Below are 21,704 nucleotides of genomic sequence, written 5' to 3'. Positions count from 1 at the left end.
TCCGTCCGTTTACTGCAACAGCTGAAACAAAATGTCGCTTTCTTACATGCTGGTTAGACAAACTTCAAAGCCAGCAGCCTCAAATAACGTCAAAGGCAAAACTTCAAAGGCAATTATGTGATGTCATCGACATCGATACGCTTATACATGCACTTATTAATTTAACCAAGGCCCTTCAAGACACAGTGGGACTATAGGAAAAGCTAAAAAGTAAAACACAGAAAAAAACTCTTGTCGGCTCATCCACCAAAAACTGTCTTTCTTCCGGTATTCTGGATGCTGTGGAATAAAAACAGAGCATGGGACCTGAGAAAAAGTTGAGTTAATGACAAGTGAATAGTTCTATGTCATACACATTTATTCATTTAGTTATTTATTTATTAAGTTGAGGCAGTTGAGTTAATGCAGTTGCAACTTGCAAGTGAGGTACAATGCAAGGAAAAATCTTAAGTCAGCGAGAAGACCCTAAAGCAAAGTGTTATGAAAAGTGTTTCTGTTTCTCTACAGCTTCTGCTTTGGTGACAGTGAATTAAATATGTCTCTTTCCCTCATCCTAACAGAGATAATAGGGGGGGAGACAGTCATAAATGCACGATGAGACAGTGGAGTCATCTGGTGGAAAGGACAGAAAGAGCTTGGTGGAGGATTATAGACCCCAGAAAACTGAGCTCTGCAGCACAGAAGTGGAAAGAAAAGCTTTAAGTTAGAAACTGGCCCCTGCTGAGATACGTTCTGCAGGCTGCATAAACATCAAATAGGATGAGGACGGAAAGACTGGGCTGAACGTCAGGAGTGGCATTTCTATATATGACCCCTCCTGAATTCAGACTGGCTAACATCAAGGTTTGTTCAAAGACTGCTCATTCACTGGTGTAAATGTAACAAGACAGAATGTAATTCTTCACAAAGAGAGTAGGCTCCTTAAGCAGGGGGGTAATCTGCCTGAATGTGGTGGGGAAGGTGCCGGTTGGGAGAGATATGTAAATGATGTTATGAGGATTAGTATGGGAGCAGAGAATGGAGGGGATGGGATCCAGAGAACAGGCGGTAAGATGAGGAAAATTGTGGATGTGTCGTTCCAGTCACAGTGGAAGTCGAGGAGAGCGATGCCCTCGAAGACTCACAGGTCTTTCACAAATAGGGCTAAACATGAGGGCTGACACTTTGGTCCATTGGGGGTCTTGTATGCTATTAAATGGTTGCAGCTGAAAACAGCCCCTTGATGAAAGTAAATTAATTTTTGTGCTTTTGTGCGAGATGTGTGTTTGGGGAAACGTGCAAATGCTCAGTGATTACTACGGTGAAAACTAACAAGAACAGACCAAATATCACCGTCACCAGAGAGCAAAAAGAAAAGGTTTTTAAGATAGAGCAGCTGAGCAATTTAAGGCTTTAGTGTATTCAGGGGTGTGGGTTTGAGTCCCAGTCCTGGCAGGATTTTCTTGAAAAACAATTGACTAAATAACTAAACTACTGTTGCTTTTGTGGAATGAGATATTAATATGGCTGCATGCATTGGAATAGAAGTGATGTTAACAGTTGATACAGTATGTGCTGGTGTTGTCAGGTCATTGCTCCTATGGTCAGTACGTGAGGGTGCTGATATCATTTTAATCACAACTGCCTTGAACGTTTGCCTGAGTGATGCTGCTGCCATGGTAACACATCAAGTTTCCCAGTCTGCTGATGTGCTGTTGCAGCTCTGTGACGCTGTTTATACCTTCCCGCCATGATCTCTAACACGGCTTCTTAATGCATGTTCACATGTAAAGGCCTTGATGTTTTTGATTTTTGATGTTTTGCAGCACCGGTGGGGGGGGTGGTGGGTGGGGGAGGGTCAATTATCTTCAGTAAACTGTTTGTGCCTTTATTTACTGTATCTGTTCTTGGCTTGGACATTTGTTTCTGTGACAATTTATGCAAGGACAGATATTTGAATATCCTCTCTGACACTCCTGCACACACACACACACACACACACACACACTATACATGAGACCTGTGTGATACAAAAGCAACAACACTAACTGGTCTGCAGTTATATAGCGCTTATACCTATTGGTACTCAAAGAGCTTCATACTGCTTCCCATTCACCCACTCGTACTCACAATCAAACACACACACACACACACACACACACACACACACACAGACACACAGAGCGATGGGGGAGCTGCTGCTATGCAGCTGGCGAACACTCACTGGGAGCAACTAAGTTGCTTGGGGGTTCAGTTTCTGGCTCAAGGACACTTCGACGTGTGACCGGAGGAGCCGGGGATGAAACCAACAACTGCAGGATTGGCGGGCACTGCTTTTTTTCCAGGGCACATTTTTCCAAGATTCTGGTCATTTGTAAGCTTTATTTAATGTAAACAGAGACTCAGTAACATTATTTGTAAAATTGTCTCTGGGCAAGACACTGAACCCCCAAGAGCCCATTCCCATCCCCAGCTGTGCAGTGCCGGTCCAAGCCCGGTAGAAATTGGGGAGGGTTGCGTCAGGAAGGGCACCCGGTGTAAAAACACAGTGACCCTGAACTCACAGGATAAGCCGAAAGGACAAACAACAAAACAAAAGAGAGACTCAGGAACACAACCACGTGGGCAGAACATTTAGTTATGCTAATGCATGCTCACACGCTTACGCAACACACAGACACAGCGAGAGACAGATGGACGGAGATCTAATGCATTTAATGCGGTTTCGATTTTGAGCATAGGTCCAGAAAAAGGGGGACAGCACATTGTTAGTGGTGTCATTCCTGAATGTAAGCTTCTGTACAATAGTCCCTCCCTTCTGGTTGCATGCACAACTGTGTTTCACTGCTGTTAGTATGCACACTCATTCACATACACAGTACGGATATACAACTTACAGTAGATAGAGACACTGCAATAGCACAGCAGTATGAAAACCATTAGATCTTAAAGGTGTGTTCTTGTTCACTTCAGAGCTTGGCAGCATGTAGTGGAGCAGCTACTTCCATACAGTCAAAAAGTTTGCATTCCCTTATTTTAAAATGGCAAAAAGAGTAAAACAAAATTTACTCTTTCAACATAAAAAACATAATATTTAATGCACGTTTCGTTGGGGCAAATTTTCATTCTTTAACTATACACTTATATACACTTCTGGGTCACTTTTCTTACTTCTGATGGTGGAAGAACATGTGTACTAGGTGATGGTGGTTGTGTTTACATTCTTCCCGTGTTTGTGGGAGGTTTCTTCAGGTACTCCAGTTTCCTCTCACAGTCCAAAGACACACACGTTGGGTTAATTGGTGACTCTAAATTGCTTGTAGGTGTGAGTGGTTGTCTGTCTGTCTGTCTCTCCGTGTTGGCGGTTACAGAAAATGGATGGATGGATCATGGTGATAAAGTTTAAATGTTTTACGGATTTTGCCATTTCAAAGTGATTTATTCCAACTATTTCACCCAACTGTAATTAATAATTATTATTTGTCATTGTTACTTTTTACAGTTTCAATAAAAATAGATAATAAAAATAATTCTTCTAAAACCTGTTGATTTGCTTCACTGGTTTCCATTAGTGCTGATTGGATGCTTTTAAGTTTTGGACTGTTGGTCAGACAAAACAAACAATTCACAGGTGTCATATTGTGCTTTGGAACATTGTGGTTGGGATTTTTTTAAACTATAGCTCCTCTCCTCAGACAGGTGTGGTCCTTCTGTTGGCAGCGCAGTTTCCAGGCAGCATGTCTGCGTTATTGTGAGCAGTTGCTGTGTTTAAATCATCAACAGCCATGTCAATCTTATCATCTTTGAGAGGTGAGGTCAATGTGTACAGCATGAACTCTGAGCCCACTGTCACTGGTGTTGGCAAACCTGCCATGGTGGTGACTTTGGATTCAGCCGATAAGGACGGTTCTTGGTCTTGCACTAAGGATGCTCGAAAGGACTGGGAGGTGGAGTCCCCTGCACTGTGGTTGCTCCTGTAACTGTATCTCCGGCAGCGGTTCTGGTAGTAGCGGTTGCGGTGGTAAGCTGAGCCGTGGGAGTTGGGAGGCTTGGTAAGGGAAGGTCGGCCTTTAGTGCGCAGCTGTCTGTGTTTTTCTATGAACACGTGCACTGCTAGGACCCCCACCATCTCAGCCAGCACGAACGACAGAGCCCCAAAATAAAAAGACCAGCCGTACGAGTAGCTCTTTTTGTTGTCGCTCTGGCTTGGGTCACCTGAGTTGGCTGATATGTATACAATGATGCCAATGATGTTACTGAGACCTGGGGGGAAGTAAGAGGCAAAGACAGCCACAAGCAATCAATCAAACTAAAGGCTGATCATAAAGTACAACAAATTGGAGACTAATGCACAACAATAAAATCATCTACATTATATAATATAAATTAAAAATACATGTCAGACAAACAAGGTGGTGCAGAACCATGAAATGTAAATATTCCTTCTCAGGTCAGTTGGATGGTTGGTGTTGTGCTCTGTTGAAATAAATGTGTACTTGTTTCTGACCTGCAGACACAAACAGTATACCCGCGGTGAGAATAACGTTGTAGCGTGACTTGTAGAACTCACTGGCAGCTACACATACACCTCCGAGAAACAATAATCCCACACTGACTATGGGGAAAAGGCTGGAGGCTCGTACTGCTCCTGTGGAGAAGAGAGAAGAGCAGAGGAGATCAAAGGGAAAAGAGGAATCAAGTGGGGTATTTGCAACACTTGAATGACATCATAGTTGTTTTACACCAAGGTTACTGGAAATTGGTTGACAGGTTTGTGCTCACTTTGGACAGTTTCAACAGACATCTATGAAAAATGTTTGCTTCCAGCTGAATTAATGTGCAGGTATTACAAAAATGTGCATGTGTGTTACCCACGTAATAAATACTCTGCAGCATCTTGCTCATAATCTGCATCTTCAGGAAAGTGATCAATGTCTTTGCAAACACCACGAAATGTCCCTGCAGGAAGACAAAGAAATACAATTTGAAATGAGTTTCAAAATGTATCAGTTGTTGTCGTTAGACACCAAATCTCTACAGATCTTTGTCCATATTTTGCTAAATAAACAAATTAATAATAATAATAATAATAATAATAATAATAATAATAATACATATTTCTATGCCATTTTTTCACTTTTGAAGGTTCTTTGTGGTTGAGAACTCTAACTTACCTTATTGTAAATAAGTGAATGTTTTGTCTCACTGGTCAGGTCAGTAAAGAAGAAATGGAAATAACGTTCAGGTTTTTTGAATTAACTCCTCAGAAATAGAAATGTTGAAGACTATGTGTATTAATTCAACTTAACAAGCATTACAAATTTTTGAATTATTCATGAGGCATAATATGAGGAACAAATCTGGACTGGCTTCTACATTTAAAACAACGGCATCGATTTCAGCAAAGTTTAAAACATACAACATTTGTACTTGGTGCCTTTAATTCAAAGTGTTTCTTCTGGTTAGTGCTTCAACTTGAGTAAACACTTTTGCTTGAGTGTTGAGTTTGTGTACTTCTGAAACCTCGGCTCATTCTAGCACATTGATAACCTGTAACTTCTCGTATTTCTTCTAACCTTGATTTTTGTCCTGTGAACATTAAAAAATCACTGTTTCCTGCTCTCTGCAATCTTTAACCCAACATTTGCACACACGAGGATATATTGATGTGTCCCTCTGTGTGCTGCATTGATCGACCAATATTGATGATGTGACTCGGTTTCCATGGTTACCAAAACCAAACTCATTCAGTCCGACAATCATGGTGAACGGGTCATAGAGACAAAAAAAACACCAGTGAGAAATCATTTTTTCCAAATATAAATATATAGAGGGAGATTAGTGGACATGTGAAGGTAGTTTAATCCTCATCCTTATTCTGATCAGATTTGTTTTGCCCAGCTGAGTACAATGTTATTTTAGAGAGAATATTGATGTGAGAATAACTAGGATTCCTTGACTTTGAAAAACATTTACTTTATCCTGTTGTGAATGTCTGTCTAAGGTGTAAGTTCTTGTCTTATCAGTCCTGTGTTGTGCTTGTGTCACTGTTCGTTGATTTGTCATTTAGTGGTGAGAGATAAATTCTTGTTTTGCGGGAACTTAAACTTTCTAATAAAGATACTAAACATACTAAAAACGTGTGCACAATCCACACAATCAAACACACACACAAACATACACAGGTTTGTTGTGCATTGATGTCTTCTGCATGCATTGTTACTTTTGTTAAGCTTTTTGGGGCTTAGAGATCAAGGAGCTGCAGTAACAGGAAGGGTGGAGAGGAACAGAGCGCTGAAAGTGAGGGAAAACAAAAGATGAACAACAAAAGGATGATATATGGTAAAAGAAATAGAGGAGCTATGAAAAGGCAATAAATAATTGAAAAAGTCATTTCAACCATCACATATCCTGGGCGTAAATGACTTTTCCTCCCTATGAAGGTGTATCTTGCACATCAATCAGAGTTTAACCATGACCATAAGGTGCATGCCTTATTTTCCCGGGACATAAAAGAATAAATAAATAAAGCGTTATTGACCACCTTTGGCTGAAAAATACTTGATGATAAGGCCTGGTCACGTATGTTTAAGGTTTCAGTGGCATTTTTATTACTTGTTACCTTAAAAAGATTTTATGTTGTTTTTTAACAGATGTTACAGCCGAGTTTATGTTTTTTCCCCCTTAGTTTGTATAAAAACTGATTTTTGTGGTACTTCCACTTTACTCAAAAACATGGTTTTGTTATGTTTTACTCCACCGTGTTTTCCTCTGCTTTCTGGTCGGAATGATGTTTATGCAAAGTTTGACTCTGAGCTCACTTTAAAATGAGAAGATGTGCGTGTAAAAGCATGATTTGTGAAGCTAATCCGAGTCTAACCAGCAACGTAAAGAAATGGAGAAAAGAACAGGTGGATGTACTTTTTCACATCGTATGTGTTTGTCATGCATCTACATCATTACAAAGGAATATTTTCTACCTTTACTTTTTAATTACTAATCACATTACAGTTTAAAGATTTTATACACAAAACATGTAATTGTATACAATAATATGCATACTAAACTCCACAATATGGGAAATAGTTCAAAGTAGCTTTATAAAAAAAATTATAAGAATATCATTATAATACCACACATCTATTTTTATTGTACTGTAATACTAATATTGACACATTTCCTGCATTATACGTATTTGTATTTGAATGTGTTCAGTACATATTGACAGTATATTGAAACAACAATTGCAATGTGTCACTTAGTTACAGTATTTCTGAACTGAATCAGAATAGTAAAAATCACCTTTACCAATATTATCGTATTATGCAAGACCCTGAACTCGTAAATGAAAAAATGTTATAATATAGTTTTCTGTGTATATAGCTTTAATGGAAGGGACGCGCCTATTGCAGTATAATAATTTGAAGTATTTTTGTGTAGCGGGCAACTAACCCACTGTTGTTGCACTTTGACAGTGATGTTGCTTTATTGCGTATCTGTAGTTTTTACAGTTTGTACAAAACACTATAAAGGTGGAATTTGTAAACTCAGTTGTAAAAGTTTTAATAGTGATGCAGGACCGGTGAGTTTCCTACCCTCAGTGCAGCAGGTCCTCCACAGACCGGAATGAGTCAGGACCTCCTCGTTCTTATGGACGGTCTCGTTGTCGCTCACACTCTTGGAGCGGCACATCCCGCGGGAGTACAGCCAGTAGTCGGTGCCCACGGCGATGGTCATGAGGCTGAAGGCGCAGAAAGCCCCCGCCGTGGTCAGCAGCATCATTACACCCCGGTTACACACCCTCATGTCGCCAGGTGGAAAGAAACCAGCGGTTTCTGCTCAGCTCACAAACAGCTGAAAGCCTTCCCCCGGTGACTGACGTCCGTGTGGATCCGATCGTCTGAGGGTGATGGAAACATCTCGTGGAGAACAGTGGGGGTTTCAGGATGGGAGCTGAGTTCACAGTGTTGGGACGTCTTTCGCGTCAGGAGAACGAGCGTGATGCTGCTCCGTCACCACCAACAACAACTACAGAGAGTAAACTGGTAGAGGCACAAAACTGGAATAAGAATAAAAAACTTGATGGGCAAAAAAACTTTGTTTTAGGTACAGCTGCAGCAACAGCTGGTCAGCTGGTTAGTTTGTTTTCAGCCCTGCACTAACTACAGCATCATCCCACCTTCCTCTGTCTCTGTGTGTGTGTGTGTGTGTGTGTGTGTGTGTGTGTGTGTGTGTGTGTGTGTGTGTGTGTGTGCGTGTGTGTGTGTGTGTGTGTGTGTGTGTGTGTGTGTGTGTGTGTTCCTGACGAGCCAATGGTCGTTGAAACTTGGAGCCGACATCTGAAACAGTCCATCCCTGGTTTCCACCAGTTCAGAGCAGCAGCAGCAGCAGCAGTAATGTTAGACTTAGTTGCCATTTTATTAGGCACAACTTCCTTGAAACTATTTTAGAGCCGTTCACAAAGCTGATTCACCTGTGGCCATTTTGAAACGGTATAGTTTGTAGTGTTTAGGGAGTGTTGCGATTTCATTTCAGTTCAATTCAGTTCATTTTGAATAACCAGCCCGCAGGGGCTTAAAGGGCAGGAAGAGTAGCCGGACCCTGTCTACAAAAAAATGTATAATACCAGAACCAGACCAACAGTACATCCGGTCTTCTTTAATCACATAATTAAACAGCCATTTTAGGCCTAACATTAGAATAGATATTATTGCTAAAAAATGGAAACAGTAATTCTAATAATTCATCCGAAATTGTTTGACAACTGCATACAGATCTTGTCTTGTCCAAAGACACGTCCACACGTAGGCGGAAGCTGGACCTCTACGATTGGTGTAACAACTCGTCGCCGATTCCCGCACCCCTCCACAAAAATGCTCTGTTCCCTGACCGGGAATCGAACCCGGGCCGCGGCGGTGAGAGCGCCGAATCCTAACCACTAGACCACCAGGGAGTGATGAAGGCATTTTTATCATAACCCAGTACAGGTAAACAGGTAAATAACACGAAGTATAACATTCAACTTTTGATATATTTACATGTCTTTAAGGCAAGTAACTCTTTGTGTTTTGTCTTTGTCATGTATTTAAAATATATTTTACACTAGGACAGTAACAAAATAGATAAAGTCTTTTTTGTCAAACTTAACCCGTGAAGGACTTAGCCCCCATATATGAGGTGTGCAAGCTGATTTCTTCACAGACCTACAGTCAAATATTTATTAGCACATTCGTCCTGGTTTGGAAACTGAAAGCCTGAAACTGCAAAAGGGGAATAGCTCCCTCTATCACTTAGTTCATAATTAATGGCCCTCTGAGAAGTTTGGACCGGAAATGAGTGCCTCACAGCACCAGTCTTATATTTTGCCTCTCCAATTATTAAAAAGAGGCTGGTATAATATTAACAAAGGGGAGATGAACATTCAGGGCTTTGAGTATAGAGTGAGTGAGTGAGCATGTGAATGGCCACAAGCTCAGGGGCTTATTAAACAAATGATCCAAAAGTCATGTAAAACAGCTCGAGTGACACAAACCCCCTGTAACAAAAGACCAATGATGCAGTGGCATTAAACACTAAAACAAAATGTCTGCATTGGTTTTTGTGAAGTTTCGCTAAGCCTAAAGTGTCCCACAGTTGGGTCAGTGCCTTTTTAAAATTAAGTTTTCACCAAAAAAAGCCAAACATTTCACGGCATCAGTTTCTCAAACGTCAGGCTTTGCATAGTGGGAATGTTCTGACGTTTTACAAACCACAATCAGTTTGAAAAAGAAAATGATCAGCAGTAATTTAAATAATCTCACCTCAATGCCTAAGTATTAATGCATGAAAAATAATACAAGGTTTTTATTGTATTTTAATAGAATAAATTCTACTTGAGATAACTTTATTTTTTACATTGCAGTGTTAGTAAGTATTGGATCTTGTTATGTACAACCCTGCAAAGTAAAACACAAGAGCCGTAGTTACTGTGATAACTCATTTTAATGGAGCTATCATTCTGTAGGTGTCTCTCACGCTCAGGTAAACGGTGCATGCGGCACATGTAATCTGTACTGTTACAATTTCTTCAGGTTGCTTTATAAAAGTTGCCATTTTATTCTTCTGCCTTTTGCATAGTAAACACTTTACAGCATTTCTCCTGTCTCATTTGTCCCACTTATTTATTATTCATGTACAACGTACCAATGTGAATATTAGCAGGGAATGGATGAGGACAGCAGAAAGAAAAACAAAATCAAATGGAAGTTTAAGGAAAGGAAAAGAGGAAAGGGAGAAAAAAAAAAGCAGGATGTAGACCTTGGGAAAAACAAAGAGAAAAGCGGGAGGGATGCTTGCAGGAGCAAAAAAGCAGAGAAGCGTACGATAACATGGAAACCACTTCTAGCACTAGATCCCATTTCTATTTACACACAGACTGAAGCACAAGTCATAGAGTTTTTACATTTACTTTATAAGTTCAGTTCACAGACAGCCAAGCGCTCTTTGCTCAGTGCTTTGTAAAGCAAACTTGATATCAGCGTGGATATTTCAGACGGACTTGCATTGATGAATTGAAGATTTTTTTGTTGTTCTCCTCCACAATGTCAAAAGCAAATCTTAAACATCTACTGTACCAACAGACATGGCATGCATAGAGGAGCTGCACCACAAAGACGGTATAGGCCTACACAGCACTAACCCACTGCATACACAGTGCCATAGAGTAAAGAGGAGGAGAGATTAAGCTAGAGAAAAAGACAGAAATGTGTTCGCATTACTGTCAAACAGGCGTTTGGGGATTTGGGGAATTCCTCTCTCGTATTGTTTTTATTTTTTATTTTTTTTTGGCATTAGTTTGGAAGACAAAACGTGCTTAAGACTAAGTTCAGGACTTACTTAGACATGAGGTTTCTAAATCATCCTTCCCTCCAAACCGCAGCAGCCTCGCACGCACGACATATTGATCATGGAGTGTTCATGACACAACATTTACCGGCCGAAGAGAAGGAAATCAAGTGAATAAACACACGGGGGTTGTCAATCGATAGAGCACATACACAGAGTTACAAACTCAACTGTGACTCCGCTGTACACACCTGCTCACCGCCAGGTTTTCTGAATACTACGCACAAGTGGCGTTTTCTGCAAACTGGCATGTTAGTTATGTGGTTCAACAGCCCCAGCAGCCGAAGCCATCTGTGTATTTGTAGATGTGAACATGTGGAAAGTGCAGTGGTTTAACATCACTGTCCACTTTAGTTGCTGGTGCAGGTTCAGTCTGAAGGTTTCTGTGTGTGTAAATGAGTCCAGGTGTTGCAGATGAGATGGAGGACGAGTCTTTGATGACATATGAGCGATAGGGTTTGGAGTCAAGTCTTGTCCAGGCTGCATCTAACCAACAGGACTTGGACAGGACCTCAGACTTGTATAACGAATTCAGGGTTGGTGTAGGAGAAGCCCTGAAACTCGTTCTGGTCCAGATTCATGATGAAGAGCTTGTCTGTGGGTGTCAGCTCCACCGCCATCTTTGTAAACTCCTTGTCAAAGTTGGCGACATCACAGCGAGATTTCTGCCACAAAAGGAGACAAGAAAAAAAAAGGAGAGGAAAAGGTGTTGGGAAAGTAAAGACTGAGCAAATGTGTTAAGCGTTGAAAAGTAAATTTAGAGAGGACATGGTCAACAACAGGTAAAAAGAACGACTTTCTCATAGAAGCACAAAGATGAAGCGTAGATAGAGGGTGGAAAGGGAGGCAGATTTTTTTCCTCACATGAGAAGACACATTTTTATCATCTGCAGAGGTGGGACGAAGTTATTGTGCAGAAGGTGTCGAGCAAGGCTCCTCGCTACCCGGAATTGGGAAAGACTGCAATTTAAGTTTGGCGTATGTTGGCTTTTCCTAGACTTTCTCTTCTATTTTTGAAAATTAAGAACTGGAAGTTTAATGTTCTTGATACATATGTCAGTGTTATGATGTAGACTTACAGTAATACTGCATACATTTTAAAATGCCTAATTTTTCAAGCATTTAGCAGCACAATTATCAGGTGTACTGTAGCTAGACGTTTGTCTTGCAAACACAGTCATGGACAAAAAAATAATAAATCTTTAAAACTAAAACAATGTGACTTTTTATGCACAAAGAAAATCTGCCCTAAAAATTGTTTTTTGTGTAGTTTCCGCAGGGATTAAAGTAGGTTTAACATCGAAAACATGGACAATAAAGAGCATGTCCTGAGGGGTACAGTAGCTACTGTCCTGTTTGCGTATGTTCACATGTTGCTGTGTATTTTTGTCTGCACCACCACACACTTATTTCACCTGTGCTTTTATTCCATGATTGGCTCCTGCTCACTTTGACCGATTAAAATGTTATTGCACGTTTTATGACATAATGGGAATGTCTGCCTTTTCCTTTTTTGCTGTTAGTTTCTAGGCAGTTAGTCTGCAATGGCTTTATTAAAGCCTTCCACTAAAACAGCTGCCAGCAGCTGGAGACCATGTTGCTGAGAGCAGTAAACACCTCATTGGTGTGAGGTGAACTATGAAGTTTGGTGATAATTCTCTAGGTGTGAACACATTCACATTACAGGTTACAGTGACTTCAGTCATTATTAATAAAAAAATCTCTTTAAATACTTTTTTAATAATTTGTCCTTTTTTGTAGCAGGTGGATTTATAAGCACCAATGTAATGCTGTGCATTGTCCTTTTTAGATAAATACAAATATTTATGTGTAGTCCTGAGCAGTGGTGGAATGTAACCATGTCCATTTATTTACAAGTTCAATTTAGTAAAATATGATGCCTTACTACAGGATATATGAGTACAGCTGAAACCATTAGGTGACTGACAGAAAATTAACTGGCCACTATTATTATTGAGGCAATAATAATTTAAGTAATAGTCAGTTTTGAGGTTTGGATTGTCGGTCGGGCAAAACAAATAAAGAACTGTCCCTTTCATTATTTCAAAAAAAAAAAAAAATAGACTGAAAACATAAGAGATATATTGCTAATTGTTAACTTGCTTTGAAAACTTTTATAAGTATATTAGAGAAATGGACCTAGATGCCAACTTTTATTATTTGCAATGAAGCATTTTGCAGAGTGGCATTAGTACTTTTACTGAAGTATAAGAAATGAGTACTTTTGCCACCACTTGTCAAGACTCACTGCTCTTCAATTTGAGATGAATGACTTTTTGGGGGGGGATTAGGTCCAGTTTTGTCCACACCTCTGACAATCTGTACTTGCTCCAGACTGAGCAAAACACACCACTGATTTCATACAGGACGGGGGGAGTAAGTCGACAAAAAACAAACACACCCTGCCAACAAACCCAGAGACAAAGTCAAGAGATGGAAACAACCCACCAGAAACAGCACAGATGCAGAAAGATCCAAGACAAACGTCTTAAGGCAAAGAGAGAGAAGAGGAGGAAATGTTCTAGTACAAAACAGACCAGCTGCGGACCAAACCACAACCAGAAAGGATTCCACATAAAAGGAAGTGAAGCAGTGAGCCCCAGGCAAGACACATGTACCGCACACACACAAACACACACAGCTTTTACTTTCCTACCTCCTCTTTTTGTCTCATCACAGGGCTTCCGGCTGAAATGAGGGGGGAGCTGGAAACTGGTCCATCAACTCACCACTAATTCAGTTCATTTTTCAGTGTGTGAGGCAGCTGTGATGCTGCATATTTTATCTCCGCAGTGTTTTTGTTATTCGAGCTCCTTCTTCAAACATTTATAAACAAAACACACAGAGTAATAAATGGTTTACAACGGTAGATACAGATACTTCATAAGTGCGTTTGATTCATGTATTTGAGAGTTGTAAATCCCCATTAACATCCACAGCTAATGTATAAACAGTGATATTATAACAGAAGGGGCGAACTCCAAATATTTTGGAGGACCGCTCGAGGGACTTCTTCTTAATGTACGCATTTAAATTTCTGATTTCTACTAACTAATTCACTACTGCTCTAAACTACTTAGCAAAAAAAGAGATGAGTGCATTATGAGCATGGTTAGCTTAGTTTAGCATTTAGACTGAAAGTAGGAAGCTACTAGCTTTCCTAAGACTTTCTGTAGCACATCCTCTAGTAAGAACACAAAGTGTCATTATTACACTTGTTTTGTACAATTTAAAGATATAAGATGTGATTTACAAATTTCTTTCCCCAAACTTTGGGCATAGTCAGGCGTACGCTTTCTCAAAGCATCCAGATATGCTAAGGTTACAGAGACTCACTGCATGTTGCACATACCACAATAAAATCAATCTACTATGTAAATACATAGACACACAAGCATGATTGTTTGCCTCGTCTCTGGGGAAGGTTTGACTGTGAGCAGTCACGGTCATTTGGACATCTGCAATTTTCAACTCTTGCCATCGCAATGCTTTAAAAATCTAAGCGTATATTTTGCATTAAATCTGATTAAATATAGTATAATTGTTATTATTTTATTCATTTTTTGTCCTTTTGGCCTATCCTGTGAGTTCAGGAGTCGTGAGTTCATGTTGATTTGACACAGTTTATTTTTTTTGTTTTGTTTTTTTACACTAGAGGCCCTTCCTGTCGCAACCCGCCCCACTTTCTACTGTGCTCGGAACGGCCACTGCACGGCTGGGGATGGGGATGAACTGTTGGGGGTTAAGTGTGTTGCTCAGGGACACTTTGACATGTGGTCGGGAAGAGCGGACCTCCGACCCTCTGGGCCGCCTATCGACCATAGTGTCTGGTTTATTATTTAAAATGTTAACAGGATGAATGAACGATTATTATAAAGAAAGATTTACTATTTACTGTTAATTCGTCATATAAAAACAAACAATTTTCTCACCCCAGGATTTTATTTTTTCAGCTTCGCTTATTGTAAACTCACCCTGGTTTCGCCCGAATGACTGCAGTAGATACATATTTGATGTTCGGATGAGAAAAATGACGGAATAATAATGACGCTCATATATATTTAAATTGTAATCTCAAAGTTTTTATTTAAAATATTTTGATCTAAAGGTAAAGTGTTCATAAAACTGTGATGTCCAAAAGCCATTGAGTCTACTTTAAGCTCATCATCTAGTTCTAGTTTAGCTTGCAGATACTGTATGAAGGTGGAATTCATCTTCTCATCTAACTTTCAGCAAGAAACCAAATACAAACTCACCCTAAACTGTTGTACTGTGTCACCATTTTGTGTTCACCAGCAGTAGTAACAAGGCAGACGCAGCAGAAGTAGTCTGGTAGGCACCAGTGAGTATATTATCAGTTTCCAGTCATACAGGACAATTACACAATCCACAGAAGCGTCTCTTTCACCCAGAACAATTGATGCAAATATCTCTCTGATCAAGAACTCCATATATATTTTTTGTCATCAGTGATTTGTCTGTCAGAATCATCATAACAGGAACAAATCTTTGATGCCACTTGCTCCCGCCTCCTTTTTTGATACAAGCTCAACAAACAATATTTGACACATTTACTACCCTGCATCATTGCACAGTTACAAAAATGATAATACAACGCGCCTCACATTTAATTTTATATATGAAAATGTTTTTTTGTGAACAGATAAGCTAAATAATGCATATTCTAATAATTATACATATACTGCAAAATGGCACAGGATGGCTGCCCATCATCACAGTTGTTGAGAACAATATTTTACCACACCCTCATGATTCCTGAACCCTACACTATATTGGCACTTTTGGAAATCCCGTTTCTGCTATTAGATAACATGTTACCAGCTTCACGAGCCTTCTACAGGGATTCCTCATATGAGAAATTCTAAGAAATGTTAAGTGATATGTCCTTCATTAATAAAAACACAGTGTAATGTGGTGAAAGTTCAGAAGAAAAGTAACAAACTTTTAGTCAAAAATCACTAACTTGACGCAGACTTGCATGTATGAAGACTTTTCTATCATCTGAGTAGTTAAAAATGTAAAAATTTCAGATAAGCTCACCACAACACTGAGCGAACAAAAAGTGTAGAAGTATTTGGTCCTACAGACAAAAGTTAAGTCAACATTAGGAAACTGATTAGTACTCAAACAATTATAGCAAAGCAATTGGTCAGTTTTCACTTACACTGTATGAATATTACCAATATGTGATTGTAGTACACTCATGAATATTACTGATAGGTCATTATAGTCAATATACAATTGAGGAAGAGTGACAGACAGAGCAGGTTCAGATTGGCCCTGAGGTTGGACTCAGAAGTGAACCTGCTCGCGCAGAGCAGTCAGGCTGCATTTAGGAGAGAGCAGCAAATTTGCACTGGAGATAAAAATACAGCCAGTGGGGCTAATAACAGTTCCACCGTGGCCTTTTAAACCACAATAAGCTGACAACTGTGTCACCTCTGGGAACGTGACTTGCAAATATCTGTTGATTTCTCCTGATTCTTATCAATAGAGCAACATTTCTACATTTCTATCTGAGTGTTATTTAAAAGAATAGTTTGGTATTTGTGGAAACTTATTTTGAGGTGTCAGATGAGCATATACGACAAGTGACAAGTTTATTATAAGTAAGTATGGTGGTTTACATTTAGCTGCGTGAGTTGTCACCTTAATGTGTCCACAACTTGGTTTAGCCTATACACGCTCTGTGCCATAGACCTCCACTTTGTTAAACACATCAGTGAGCCGCATTTCTGCACAGGGGGCCATGTTTCTTATGACAAAGCTCTTGAAATGCTACTAAATTCACAGACTAAAAACTAAAGTTTTAGACCTCTTAAAATAAGAAAAAAAAAATGAAATAGAACACATCACCTAGTGCAGCATAGTGCAGCTCACGGATGATTTTTAGTTTGACACAAACGAAGTTAAGAAGCTTAAGTGGCTAATGAGACACACTCATCAACTCAATATGTCTTTACAGCCTTGTTCAATTTATTACTTGCAATCACCATCTATACCAGATCACTAGAAGAAGAAAAGGCTTTTGTAGATGAGATAAGTGCACTAATCAATTACAATTACATAGTGGTGTTATTTACACTATACATCACAGTGGGAGCCACGACCTGTAAGTGGCATAAATAGCAAATACAATAATTAAACTGAGCAGTTGTTAATGCACTTTAATCACTGATGCTTTAAAGAGAGCTAGGCATCAGAATCAAAGATGGCATCCAGTGACTTGGATGAAAATTCCTCGCCTGTTTCATCAGCATATCCATTTTAATACATCCATCCTACACTTGCAGGGGTTTTGCTCCGTATGAGGGTCTAGTGGCCTTAAGAAAATTCTTGTTATTAGGAGTTTTTATTTGTATCTTCTTAGCTATTTGTTATTAACTCCTCTCAGCAGATGTGCTCTCTAGTGTTAGTCTAGCAAATATTATTTTCTATTTCTTTATGTGTATAAATCAAGCAAAGTAGAAACATGTTAGTTAGTTGCGTCTCCCTTAAAAGATTTATACTAAATAAATCTATGGTAGCCCCACTGACGGATCTACTCATCTCACTTTGGTAAAGAATCAGTGTATATTTCCCAGCATGCCAAAAGTTTTTAAACATTTCACTCTTCTGAATGCAGCCTGGATATGACATCATGGTGATTTTTAAAACATTTGTTATGTTTTTGAGGTGTTGGGGGATTACTACAGCAGCCCAATGATATGTAGCATGGTCAGTGGGTTGTGTGAGGGTACTCAGGGTTAACAAATGAGAAGCCTTGGAATTCTTCCTGGTCCAGGTTTGCTATAAGATCCTGATCTGGGGGGGTCAGCTCTGGGGCGTGGCGTGTGAAAAAGCGATCAAAGTTCTCCGCATCACGCCCACACTGCCATTGAGAGGAGAAGAGAGAGAGAGAGAGAGAGAGAGAGAGATATGGGGTAATGGAGTGAGTTTGATGAGTGATGTGGAGGAAAAAAAGAACAAACAAACAACAAAGAGAAAAAAAGAGAGATACAACTAAAACATGGCATCAACCAATCAAAACACTCACAGCCAAAACTGTGGATTTCCATTGGTCCATTGTTGTCAGCCAGTCACATCTCAGCTTCATCATTGGCAACTACACTCACAAATCTCAGCTCGGCATTGGTCAGCGTAGTGACCAATGGCAGGTGATAATTGGGTCTTGGGGACGAGCGACCAAATTATATTATCTCAAACTTACCTTCAATGTTTGACTACCTTAATTTCTTCATTACTGTAACTGAATTCTAAGGTAATCAGTGAAGTTCAGGTTACATTTAACAGGCAGTGTGTGGAAAATATACTCACAGCTTTAGGTTTGAAAGGTGGCTGAACCTCTTTATTCTCCAGTTTTTCCCAATCTATATAGCGGAAGAAGGCGTGCTCCTTGATGTCTCTCTCCCCCTCTGGTCCACAGCCCAGACGCTTAGCTGGGTGTTTTGTCATCAGCTAAGAAATCACATACAAACACTCCATGTGAGTTTGGACGCGTGTGCCTTAATACTGTGTCCCCTTCTCTAAACCTACAGTTTTGAGGTATTTCTACTTTCTGTGAGTATTTTTGTTTTCCACTCCTTCATACTTTGACTTCACTAAATTTAAGTATATCACTACATACTTATTCCAGTAAGACTTTATTGACCCACCCCCATTGTGAAATACAGTCCATGTCTAAATAATTTCTCCGCTATGGTCACCACCAGGTCTTACTCTTTTCACTCAAAACAGCTGTCTGCTGCAGCTGAAAATGATGCTATGAGAGTGGTAAGAACAGTTGTGGTGGAAGGTTCAGAAATCTGACAACAGCTGCAGGTGATAATCCTCTGTTTTTACTACCAAAGCCTTTCTCTGTTGTTTTTTTCTCTACACTGTCTCTGCCAAAAACAAGTGGATAAAGAAATATAAATACAGTCGGTTATGTAAGTTTGAGCTTTTAAAGGACAGAATTTTTACTGCGTGCTCTCACCCCCTTGCAAATAGCAACAGCTTCTTTGGACATGGATTTAGGGTAAGAGACATGATGCTCCATGATCGACTGGAACAGCTCATCTTCATCCTCACCGTCAAACGGTGGCTGTAAAGGCACAGATGCACTTTATCATTTCAGTTTTTGTGACTGTTGTTATTGTTAAAGAAGGCAACAGTTCAAGCATACGAACCTGTCCGGCAAGCATTTCATAGAGAAGTACTCCAAAGGCCCACCAGTCCACGGACTTCCCATAAGGCTGATAGGCTATGATCTATAAGGAAAAAAAGGGAGTTCAATTCAGAGATTAGGAGATAAAACAAGCACAAATCATCTATGTGGGCATCTGGAAACCCACCTCTGGAGCAATGTAGTCTGGTGTTCCACAAAACGTCTTTGTGGTGACACCATCAGACATGTTCTCTTTGCACATGCCAAAGTCAGCTATCTTTATATGGCCTTCAGCATCCAGCATCACATTGTCCAGCTTCAGATCCCTATGAAAACCCACACACCGTCATGAAACATGCTTTTTTTTCCAAAAATTATTTACAGCAACGACAGACGATCAAGCTGATTCAGAAAAGGACTCACCGATAAACAATGCCCTTCGAGTGAAGAAAGAAGAGTCCAATGGCAATCTCTGCAGCATAGAACCTAAAGCACAAACACCAGTTTCTGTGTTGTAAGTTTCAGTTTTAGTACATTGTAAACTTTCAGGCTTAGCATCTGCATTTAGTAGGGCAGTAGAGCTGTTTCTCCCATTTTGTCCTCATTTTGTTTGTGTAATGCAGATGTACGAGTGAAGTATGTGGGTCTAATGCAGTGCCTTCGCTGGCCTGTAAGTAAACTGATCTTTCAAAGAAATCAGGTTGCGTTGATAATTTGTGAACATACTTAAATGCACGGTGGTAACCAGGTTACTGTAAATCTAATTTACATATATACATGTGTCAATACAATGGAGAGTAGCCGCCTTCATTTTTTAAGTTACTTCAGGGTTAACCTACTGTAATTTCCTACTTTCGGGATGCCCCAGTAACTCCCTAAAAGTCTGCAATTAATTAAAAATGCTGCAGCGAGTGCTGACTGTATTTGGCAAGAGGGATCATATTTCACCTTCACTAGCTTCTCTCCATTGGCTTCCCATAAAATCTGGAACAGAATTTAAAACCCTGCTTCTTACATATAAAGCTCTGAACAGTCAGGCTCCATCAAATCTAAAAGAGCTCCAAGTACCATATCATCCCAGTAGACCACTTTTCAGAATGCAGGCCTACTCGTGGGTCCCAGAATTTCCAAAGGTAAAATGGGAGGCAGAGCCTTTAGCCATCAAGCTCCTCTCCTGTGGAACCAGCTCCCAGTTCAGATTCAAGAAGCAGACACTCTCTCTACGTTTAAGTCTAGGCTTAAAACCTCCCTCTTTGATAAAGCTTATAGTTAGTTATAGTCATGCTACTATACATGTTGTGAATTGGCACTATATAAATAAAGTTGATTTAAATTGAAAATGTTGAATCTTCTCTACCCAAGACTTATTTTTGAAGCATGGTTCGCGAGATAGAAGATGTTGCAACCTGACTTGTCTTTAATTTAATGAACTGATTGCCCAAGCAATATGTGATTTATCAGCTTTGCAAACAAGGACGGTGCAGCAGTGACTGGAAACACCAACACTAGACAAAATGCCTTTAAATGTGTTGTATTCAAATAATTTAATCAGTACTTGAGTGCTGCAGGCTTTTACCAAAGCCGCTAGCAGCTAACTAGTTACTGGTTATCTCATAATGGTTAATGTTACTTTTAATGGGCCCACCCTTCAACTTCTTATTTTAGATCAGCCTGCACAAAAATGTAGATATGACCACATCTGATTTGACAAAGCTCGGAGTACTGTTCTTTTGTTTTGCAGTATGACAAATTACTAGTATTAAATAAAATATTCTACTTTATAACTTTTTTCTTTGTGTGTGTACTCACACAGCATGAGGCTCCTTGAACTTGCCGACCTGTTGGATCTGGTACATAAGGTCTCCTCCATTTATATATTCCATCACGAAGTATAATCGGTCCTAGAAAACAAAGATGAAGATGTAAGGAAGGAGAAGAAAATAAAACATGAACCAATCAGCAGCTGTGACTGCTGTAAGCCGTGTGGTTCGGGTTTGTGCTCTTGAATCCAGGCTTTTCAAACTGTGAAATTCATGAAAATTAATCAAAAGTGAAGCTTTCTACCTCACACATGAAATAACTTTACTTTGCTGCATCTTTACAGGCACTTCCAATTCAGTCTGCAGGCAATTTTCCTGTATGGGACATAAGCTATGTTGTCACCTTTTTGCATGTGGTCATCTGTGTTAATGCAGAGAATGGTGTCCTACCATTGTTTGGAAGCAGGAGTGAAGCTGGGTAAGGAAAGGTGGTTTCCCAGACAGAGCGAGCACTCTCTTCTCCACCATGGTGCACTCCACATCATCATCCTGGATCACCACATCCTTCTTCAATATTTTAATGGCATACAACTCATCTGTACCCTTCCTCTCAGCAAGCATTACCTGAAGCAGTGAACATTAAATATGTAGAATAACCAGTGCCTGGTTGTGTTGCCCACTATGAAGCACAAGCATTTGGGTATTTCTGTGCACTACCTTGCCAAAGCTGCCTTTGCCAAGAACCATAATGAAGTTAAAGTCTGAGAGCTTGACGCGGTCCTGATTGCCATTGCTGTCGTACTTGAACACTGAGGATGAGGAGGAAGAATCTGTAGGCTTCCCGGGACCCACCCTCACCCTCTGAGAAGCAAGAAAGAAAAAATACACGAGGG

General features: G+C 39.9%; 2 protein-coding genes and 1 non-coding gene across 4 annotated transcripts in view; all 3 read right to left on the bottom strand.

Moving 5' to 3' along the window:
• Positions 1-1,984: 1,984 nt before the first annotated feature.
• On the bottom strand, positions 1,985-8,359 carry cacng3a (calcium channel, voltage-dependent, gamma subunit 3a). Its single transcript, XM_067496731.1, has 4 exons — positions 7,575-8,359; positions 4,855-4,938; positions 4,487-4,627; positions 1,985-4,242 (listed from the first exon to the last, which is right to left on the bottom strand). Exons 1-4 carry the CDS (start codon positions 7,783-7,785, stop codon positions 3,671-3,673), a joined length of 1,008 nt encoding a protein of 335 aa, XP_067352832.1. The 5' UTR covers positions 7,786-8,359; the 3' UTR covers positions 1,985-3,670.
• A 501-nt stretch (positions 8,360-8,860) lies between these two features.
• trnae-cuc (transfer RNA glutamic acid (anticodon CUC)) lies at positions 8,861-8,932 on the bottom strand. The gene has a single exon. It is a non-coding gene; the product is annotated as a tRNA-Glu (tRNA).
• A 1,847-nt stretch (positions 8,933-10,779) lies between these two features.
• The window catches only part of LOC137123263 (protein kinase C beta type-like), a 36,445-nt gene continuing 25,520 nt past the window's right edge, over positions 10,780-21,704 (bottom strand). Inside the window, exons 9-17 of one of the 2 annotated variants that reach the window (XM_067496730.1) lie at positions 21,529-21,672; positions 21,262-21,435; positions 20,861-20,952; positions 19,475-19,537; positions 19,239-19,377; positions 19,074-19,154; positions 18,881-18,988; positions 18,223-18,363; positions 10,780-11,528 (exon numbers count right to left, since the gene is read on the bottom strand). In XM_067496730.1, coding sequence (XP_067352831.1) covers positions 11,376-11,528; positions 18,223-18,363; positions 18,881-18,988; positions 19,074-19,154; positions 19,239-19,377; positions 19,475-19,537; positions 20,861-20,952; positions 21,262-21,435; positions 21,529-21,672 — 1,095 coding nt within the window. In that variant the 3' untranslated portion in view covers positions 10,780-11,375. Of the gene's footprint in view, positions 11,529-15,212; positions 17,777-18,222; positions 18,364-18,880; positions 18,989-19,073; positions 19,155-19,238; positions 19,378-19,474; positions 19,538-20,860; positions 20,953-21,261; positions 21,436-21,528; positions 21,673-21,704 lie in introns of those variants that run through there. The other variant, XM_067496729.1, reaches the window with a different exon arrangement.

This window comes from Channa argus, chromosome 3, assembly GCF_033026475.1.
Source record: "Channa argus isolate prfri chromosome 3, Channa argus male v1.0, whole genome shotgun sequence".
NCBI classification, from domain to species: Eukaryota; Metazoa; Chordata; class Actinopteri; order Anabantiformes; family Channidae; genus Channa; species Channa argus.
This window is presented reverse-complemented; position numbering and strand designations above follow the sequence as displayed.

Bases quoted from the DNA above. Each gene is read 5' to 3' on its own strand.
- cacng3a (XM_067496731.1), bottom strand. From the start codon at position 7,785: ATGAGGGTGTGTAACCGGGGTGTAATGATGCTGCTGACCACGGCGGGG. The intron at 4,628-4,854 runs GTGGGTAACACA...TCTTCTCCACAG, and splicing joins TGCTGCAGAGTATTTATTAC to GAGCAGTACGAGCCTCCAGC. The intron at 4,243-4,486 runs GTCAGAAACAAG...ACTTCCCCCCAG, and splicing joins TATACTGTTTGTGTCTGCAG to GTCTCAGTAACATCATTGGC.